General features: G+C 43.0%; 1 protein-coding gene across 3 annotated transcripts in view; it reads left to right on the plus strand.

The window, feature by feature from the left end:
• kirrel3l (kirre like nephrin family adhesion molecule 3, like) overlaps positions 1 to 8,471 on the plus strand; it is a 33,707-nt gene extending 25,236 nt beyond the window's left edge. For 2 of the 3 annotated variants that reach the window (XM_067601845.1, XM_067601844.1), the window contains exons 5-15: positions 1,417 to 1,567; positions 1,815 to 1,920; positions 2,258 to 2,406; positions 2,519 to 2,646; positions 3,802 to 3,928; positions 4,123 to 4,223; positions 4,941 to 5,139; positions 6,746 to 6,865; positions 6,989 to 7,098; positions 7,261 to 7,350; positions 7,477 to 8,471. In XM_067601845.1, coding sequence (XP_067457946.1) covers positions 1,417 to 1,567; positions 1,815 to 1,920; positions 2,258 to 2,406; positions 2,519 to 2,646; positions 3,802 to 3,928; positions 4,123 to 4,223; positions 4,941 to 5,139; positions 6,746 to 6,865; positions 6,989 to 7,098; positions 7,261 to 7,350; positions 7,477 to 7,968 — 1,773 coding nt within the window. In that variant the 3' untranslated portion in view covers positions 7,969 to 8,471. The remainder of the gene's footprint in view (positions 1 to 1,416; positions 1,568 to 1,814; positions 1,921 to 2,257; positions 2,407 to 2,518; positions 2,647 to 3,801; positions 3,929 to 4,122; positions 4,224 to 4,940; positions 5,140 to 6,745; positions 6,866 to 6,988; positions 7,099 to 7,260; positions 7,351 to 7,476) is intronic. The other variant, XM_067601846.1, reaches the window with a different exon arrangement.

The raw sequence follows: 8,471 nt of genomic DNA on the forward strand, positions 1-8,471 counted from the left end.
CAGTTGCTCTGAAAGTTGATCCCACTGGAAATTCAACTCTATATACTTCTACATTCAGTTCTCACAATTCAAATTCAGTTCTTGCAATTCAATTTGAGTTTACTGAGACACACATCCAGTCGTTGAGGAAGCGCAATTGAGTGCAGATTCACAGAGCTCCTTTTCACGTACTATAATGACTATTTTCTCTCAACGATATCGACAACCAATGAGAGCTAGATATTTTTAAAGCCTGAAAGTGTTTTAAAAGCCTTTTAAAGTGTTTTCTCTATTATATGTAAAAACTGTAGTTTTATGTCTTGCCTTTCTTTTAATTTTTTGCCCGATCTGTCGCCATGGAAACATTTTGGCCTGAATGGGCTTCTGTTATTGTATCATAAATGGATCAAGTTCATTTTTGAAATTTTTCTCTGTACATGATACTCCGAGCTGAATGCCATCAGTTTTCAGCATGTTGAAGCATGATCAAAGGCTCGATTCACAGGTTTTTATAAAGGTATTATGTATATGAATCTGTGAATATGCATTCAATTGCTTTTCCTCAATGACCAGATATGCGTCTCAGTGAACTGAAATTGAATTGCAAGAACTAAATTTGAACTGCGAGAACTGAACTAAAAATGTTGAGAACTGAATGTGGAAGTATATAGAGTTGAATTTTCATATAGTTTAAGAGCAACTGAATTCAAGTTTATTGCATTGCAGTTCCAAACTAATTAATTCAATTTCAAATTATGCTGTTCAGATTCCGTTTTTCAATGCAATTATTCGAGTTAAACAATACAAATTTAAATTATGTGATTCAAATGCAGTTTTTGAATGCAATTATTCAAGTGGAGCAATTGAAATTCAAATATAAATGATTCAAATTCAATAAAAATTCAAATTCAGTTTCTAGTGACACATATTTCTGTCCATACACCTTGGCCAATACAGTATTTTCCTTGTGTTTGTGTATGTGTGTATGTGTGTGTGTGTGTGTGTGTGTATGCAGGAGAGAGCAGTCAGCCTTATCCTCAGAATCTACACCTTTCCTCACTTAGGCGTATTGATTTCTGTGAGCAGTAAATAGATTTAGAAGATGATGACAAACAAGGAGCGCTGACGGGGAACACTCTCAGAAATGTGTGAACAGCACAATATCCCCTGCTGCATCATAAAATATATGATTTAACTGCCATGCCAAAGAACAGGATGGCAATTTTAATGCCTCAGACATGAGAAATAAGACTTTCTGGGTGTCATAGAGATATTCCTAAGAATATGCCCACAGAAATGGCAAGTGACTTGCTGGTGCCACACTGAGCAGATTTTCAGTTTTATTCGAATGTAATGGAGTCTCTCTCTCTAAAGTATAACGTATAAATTGTTGCTCGGACTTTCAGCAACATCTAACAGTTACTCTGAATTCTGTAGACACCGATGGAGGATGGGAAGAGAGAGACGGCTGTCAGTATGCTTCCAATCGTCCCAGAGGACAGTGACTCTGGACGCACCTACACCTGCAGGGTTCTTAACCCAGCTGCCCCTGCTGGACGACAGACATCCATCACTATCAATGTCCAGCGTGAGTATCCCAGCATCAGCTTGTCTCTAAAGACCACCAAAATACCTATCAGTACTGTAGCAGAGTTCAACTATATAAAACTGTAAAGTACATTCAATTTTGCCCATAATTCTGTTGGAATGGTGCCAATTATATTGCTAAGTCCACTGATGTTTTCAGTCCACTGGTGCAATTTAAGAGCTTTAGTTTAATAAAAATGGTGCCTATTACATTCATATAAGTAACATAAAGGTTTTCCGTCTCACAGACCCTCCTTCAGTGACTCTATCAGTCCAACCACAGACTGTGACCGAGGGTGCCAAGGTTCTATTCATCTGCTCTGCTTCAGCCCACCCAGAAATCACTGGATACAGGTATCCATCCTTCTTTTTAATCTCAGTTGTTTACTTTGTTCCTCCTTCCCTGTACAGAGAGCCAGTGCACATTAATGTCTATGATTGTGATACAGTACAATCATATTCCAGCATAGGGTATGCTGCAAACAAGCCACCCAGAGCAAACAGCAAGAAAAACAGCGCAAGGATGTCAAGTGTTTAGTAGATTCATCAGGTTAAATGGGCTGCTTGATTGGCAGCGTTTGATTGTGATTGGCACAAGCCATGAATCAGCTAATAGCCACTTTGATACGCATGGCTAAGTACCTTCCCTGAACTAATGCGACTGTATAATGTGATTATTCTTCTGTCCCAGGTGGTCGAAAGGAGGAGTTCCCATCTCCGAAGCAAATGGGGACAGCCTTGAGGTGACAGTGGACTACTCCTACTTCACAGACCCCGTCTCCTGCGAGGTGTCCAACTCTGTGGGCAGCACTAATGTCAGCACACTGGTTGATGTCCAATGTGAGTTTAACTGCAGGAAAACTTTGTATTTTGAGCTTTTTTAGAGGTATGTGTTATTCTAGAAACAGTCTCTTATTGATTTTAACTGGCTTTCTGTGTTGCTTCACCCTAGTTGGCCCCAGACTGCTGTCAGAGCCTAAGCCAATGACAGTGGATATTGGGATGGATGCTGCCTTTACTTGTGCATGGACTGGAAATCCTCCTTTGACCCTGGCCTGGACCAAGCAGGGCTCGAGCGTGGTAAGGCAACAAACACTAGTCACCACCTTATCTTGGTGATAAAGCTTCAGCACCTCCCCTCAACACCATCCCTCCAGGGAGAAACATTCACACATGGCCTTGAGGCACGAATCCTTCACACTTTTCCCCCACACATTATTTTTCAGGCTTAATCTTCAACACCTGCTCTCACTATGCTCCCTGAGGGCTAAAGCCTCTGGCAGAAAACTGTCTGTCCACTGACAAATTCATACAGCATCATCAGGGCACATGACATGCTGTCTTAACACTAACTCAATCAATCGATCAATCAACCGATCAGTCAACCAGTCAGCTAAGGCAGGGTTCAAACTAACAGAATTACATAATCTACAGCAGCATTAAAAAAAAGCCCAACTGCACGTAGGTGGAAAAAATGGGACATCTCCACCTTCACTTTACATCATCCTGGTAAAAGTCTTTCAGCACACACCATCAGTGGGGACATCCCATAGGAGCTTCTCTCCTGGCAACTAATATAATTTCTGAGGTGATGCTGGAGAAAACACCCCTAGTAAAGAATGCTCCAGGTTTGGCGTAAGCAATGCTCTTATCTCAAAGAGTGAATGCTTTCAGCCCCTCTGAGGGAAAAGCGTAGGCATTTTTCTAATCCACCCACTGCCACTGTCCCTCACACAGCCACGAGTAATGGATTAATTGGGTTACTCCATAAGTGTGTTGAAATAAAAAATTGGAGAGAGCAAGAAGAGGGGGTGTGGAAAGGGAGGGAGCGTGCACGACGGAGCAGGGGTAAATGGATTAATCACAGCTTGATGGAATGACAGGATCAATGAGCTAAGGAGTGAGTGAGTGTAGCAGCTCCAAAGGCTAAAGCCCACTCACACCATAGTACGCTCCGTTCTGTCCCTACTGTTTAATTACAACAATGTCCCCAGCAGCACGGTCACTCAGCGGTGGCTGGAGTGTTTAATGCTGTGATTAAAGCTCTTCACAATGAAATTAAACTCAAACCACCAGCATTTGTTACAATGGCCAGCCCACCTCTGTGCTGCCTCCACAATGAGCGTGCCACTGATAAAGGTCCTGCAGTCTCCTTTTGTCTGCCTCCTTTCCCCACCACCTCACTCTTTCTTGCTCTAACACACTTTTCACTTGTCTCTCTGGATATCTCGCTAGGTGCTCAGTAATGGTAACACCTTGCAGCTTAAGGCTGTTACCCAGGAGGATGCTGGAACATACACCTGCAAGGCCATTGTACCTCGGATTGGAGTTGCAGAAAGGGATGTCACTCTTACTGTAAATGGTGAGTGCCTTCCTTTCAGAGGTTGCACAGTTGCTTGTAATGTTTAGACTGATTTGTTAAATAAGTAGCATCAAATTTATATCTGATGATTTGGTGTTGGTCAATATTTCAAATTATTTTATATTATAATTATATTGATTTTTCTTTTTTTTTCATTTCTCTGCTTTGCTGTCTTTCTTTCTTCTTCACACCAGGCCCACCTATCATCACAGCGGAGGCCACACAGCATGCTGTCAAGCACTCCAAGGGCAAGCTGGAGTGCCGGGTGGGAAGCAGCCCTTCGCCTGATAAAATTGTAAGTGAACCTCTTGTTTTTGCTTTGCGTCACTCACTTATGTTGGGGAGCTTACTTTCACCGTGTTCCTCCTAGTCACACCCACATGAGAGCGATCACTCAGTGTGGCTTTACCCCTGACCTCGCCTTCACACCTATGCACCAGCACATTTCCACCTCACTTGCTAATAGATACATACACACACACACACACACACATATTCACAACTGTAATTGCATAGACATTGACTGGAGAGATAGTAGAGTTGGGGGAACTGCGGGAGACTGGCTTCCTGCAGGTTTCAGCCAAACTGCATTCAATTAGCGGCCCAAGAGGCATCACTCGGCTGACCCTGTTGAACTGCTGAAGGTACGCTGGGCTGAGAGAAGATAATTAGGGTGTGAGGAGGAGTGAGAGACAGGTGCCCTGCTAGCCCTCTGCTAGAGACAGTAGAGAGGAGCCTTATTTCATAGTGCAGCTACCTAACCTCCTTAGGCTTCACCTGCAGGGCAGACGTAGGAGGCAGCTTAAACATGAGCCTGTGAGCTGTGTCAGCCTCGGAGCACCTTAGAGGTCGACGGAGAGAAAGCAGAACAAGAGAGAAAAACCAGTGTTCAGTCAGCGGCTGGCAGGGATCTAAGGATAAACAGCCATTCAGGCCTCTGCTTTGCTCGCCAGTGAGGAATTCTACATAGAAATGTTTCTTACTCTCTTGTTTCCCTTGCTCCTTTTCACAGGTGTGGACTTTTGGAGACATGAGTCTTTCCTCTGGTTCTTCCGGCCGTTACTCAGTGCAGACAGTAACCAGCGACCATGGTGTCGTGTCTTCTCTGGTGCTGTCTGAGACTCTGGCACAGGATTTCCAGCTGCGCTACAACTGCACTGCTTGGAACCGCTTCGGCACTGGCACCGCCCTGGTCACACTGAAGGAGCAAGGTACAAACTGACAGTAGTAATAATCCCCACCAGAGCCCTCTTCAGAAGTTGTAGTGATACTCTCAATCCTTGTTGGGAGGAGGAACAGTTTAGGTGAAAGCAGTGCTCCTGTCGTGTGCTTATCTTAATTATACTCTTCTAATCAATATGATTTAATCAGCAGATGGTTCCCTTAATGAATATGTTTGCCCCCATAACATAGATATTGATTGGGGACAAAAGTCAATGGGCCTCATTCACAAACAGTGTGTATGCACAAATCTGTGCTTAAACTGTGCATATGAACGTTTTAAGCACAAATCCGCGATTCATCAATATGTTCTTACCTGAATTTGTTCTCAGTCTGCAAACAAAAAAAATGATATAGTCAATATTTATTCAATGTAAACAGTATATCAGAACCACAATTATTTAAAAAGAAATATTGGGCCTAAATATACAACATTTAAAAGTGTGAAATTGCTAATAATACACAATTTATTTACTAATTATAGAATCAATAGCCAAGATGTTGCAATCCATAAATCATCATTATAAATGTAATGAAATTATTAATTTATTAAAATTGTCCTGTTCCCACTTTTAGATGACAATAGCAGTAGAGATTTATTTAGCTCAGTTCCACAGATCTACACGTTTACCAACCTTTTATTTTGTTAAGGATATACAATCTGTCTGGCTTCTACCTTTGAAACTATTGTTTGCATTTCACTTGCAGTAAAGGTTTTTTTTTTACATTTTTACCCTCATGGCCCTCTTTGCAGTGAATGACAGCTCTCGCCACTGCTGCACCACTCCAACACAACTTTCCTTATATAGAGAAACAGGGGCGTGTTAGTATGCTAATTTCCGATAGCAGGCATGCGCCTGTCAATCTAGAATGATTCTGATTGACTAAGATATACACGGTGGTAAGAACAAAAAATGGCCGGTGCGCACGTGTCATGAATCCGACAGTTATTTTGCATGCACACTTATTTTGTGTGCAAAGTAAGAACATTTCTACACACATATTAGTGAATGAGGCCCAATGACAGGAAGCCACATGTTTTTGCGGTTGGGCTCATAAGTTCTATCACTGTTTCAGACCTACAGGCCTTTAAGTGATCTTAAATTTAGACACTAGTACTACTACACTGGTGCTAGTGGAAGCCTTTGTTGCAGCAGACACCAAAAATAAGGTCCTCGCCAGTAATTTACATCAACGTAGCAGAGTGGGGTCTCCAGAGAAATGGGCAGCGGTATCTCCTGGAATCTCTAATTAGATTACTGTCTATTGCTTCATTGCATGTCAGGCCTTGTTACCCTTCTTTCAGAGAGATTAGAGACAATAGGCAGGCTGTGGGATGCCAGATTGCCCGCATGAGCATACGCTAGCTGTGAGAAGACCAGGGCTTACTGCAGATGAATTTTTATAGACGATGACGTTTCTCGGATTAGCAAGACAAATTAATGGATCTCTTTCTTTCTTTTGCTCTGATTTGCACGTTCTTGACACTGACAGTTATGCTCTACCATCTCTCATTTCATCCCTCCCCTTCTCTCGACAACCATCTACCCCCACCCCCTATGCCACACTTTTCTTCTATTACTGTTCTTGTTACAGAAGCCCTGCCTATGTTGATAATTGTTGGTGGAGCAGTTGGTGGAGGCTGTGTGCTGCTCATCTGTGTCATTACTCTGGTCTCCCTCTGCTGCAGGCACACAGGCAAAGGTGAGCTCAACGGTTAGTATGGGCAAGAGGGTCAACAGCCAATTTTTCAAATCAAACACACAGAAGTCTTTCTTCATTTGTGAGCTGAAAATTCAATTTTGTGTCAAGTAAAACACTTCTTTTAAATCCCCTTAGGTAAGAGGTGCACCCGCCTGTCCAAGAGTGACATCAGAGTTCAGATTGTTCATAGTGATCACAACGCTACACGTGGCAATGATGACGAGGAGGATGTCAAAGAGCCCATGGTAAATACTTATTTGAACCGCCTATGTATGCCAGATACATCTGTTAATGGTTAGAGAAAATTCACATTAACAGTGTAATGTAATGCTGAGACTTTTGTTCTTATTCCGAGTGAGGTCTTGTTCATCCTAGTAATTCTTCAAAAATGCTCGGTCTTCCCTCAGGCTCCGAACAGCAGCGAGTCTCCTGGGACATCTCGCACAGAACACAGCGACCTCCTAGAAGAGGAGGAGGATGAAAGATCGGACATCAAGGTAAAACTGAAAATACTCATTTGAAGAAACACACAGAATAGCAAGTATGCATCATTTTCATCCACAATACAAATTTCTGCGCTATGCAAAATGTTAATGATGTACTATTCTCTGTGTCCATCGTAGGACCCCACCAATGGGTACTATAATGTCCGTGGCCATGAAGACCGCCATATCCGCAGCAGTGGATTCTCTGAATATGTGCCCAACTCTCGGCCTGTTTACACACCATCGCAGCTGCCTTCCCCCAGCCCTGTTTATGGTCAGCATGGCACCCAGCAGCGTATCTACGACTTCTCCCACCGATACGCAACCACCACAGTGACCCCATCCTCATATGAACAGCAGCAAGCTGCCCAGCAGCAGCCCGCACAGTCAGTCAGCATTTATCCCACTGACCCCCTCTACAGTGGCTCTGCTTATCTGCCTGCTACCTATAGCCGCGCCTTCACTAGCTACGTTAAGCCCGCCTCTTATGAGAAGGTGGATGCATATGACCAATCGGATCAGGCCAGCAAGGTGTCCAGCTCATCCCGCTTCTCTTATGCCTCCTCACAAGTGTCCTCCCAGCAGTCTGACTATGGCCGGCCCTCACAACGTATGCAGACTCATGTCTGATTGGACAAAAAATATTGGAGAAAAGATGAGTATGGGAGCAGTGAGTAGATAACCATTGTCACCTCCACATACATGTGTGGCTGGACTAACATGAACAGAGACTTTCTTTACTTGGACGGTCCTTCAAGGGCATGTTTGGACAGTATTTGGAGGGAGTCATGTGATTTAGGTTATGGGATAACCAACCTTTGTTTGTTGTGGCGAATGGCGGGATCTACAAAAATGCTAACTGTAGAGCTCCTGAGCTGGAGAATTCAGCTGATTGTGATGTTCAAGTCAAACTTATAATTACAGTGTGATACCTCACCGGGTTATCTCTACATGATGACCACCCAAACAAGGGCCAACTAGAAAACAAACAAAATGCATCTCCTGAATTTGGGTGGCCAAAACAACTGGGTTAGCTGTTTACCTGCATTCCAGAGTTTACTTTGTGTCAACACTAAATATCAAACAACTCTGAAAGAAGATATTAAAAGTTAAGACACATTTGACGAAAAAAA

This window comes from Thunnus thynnus, chromosome 10, assembly GCF_963924715.1.
Source record: "Thunnus thynnus chromosome 10, fThuThy2.1, whole genome shotgun sequence".
NCBI classification, from domain to species: Eukaryota; Metazoa; Chordata; class Actinopteri; order Scombriformes; family Scombridae; genus Thunnus; species Thunnus thynnus.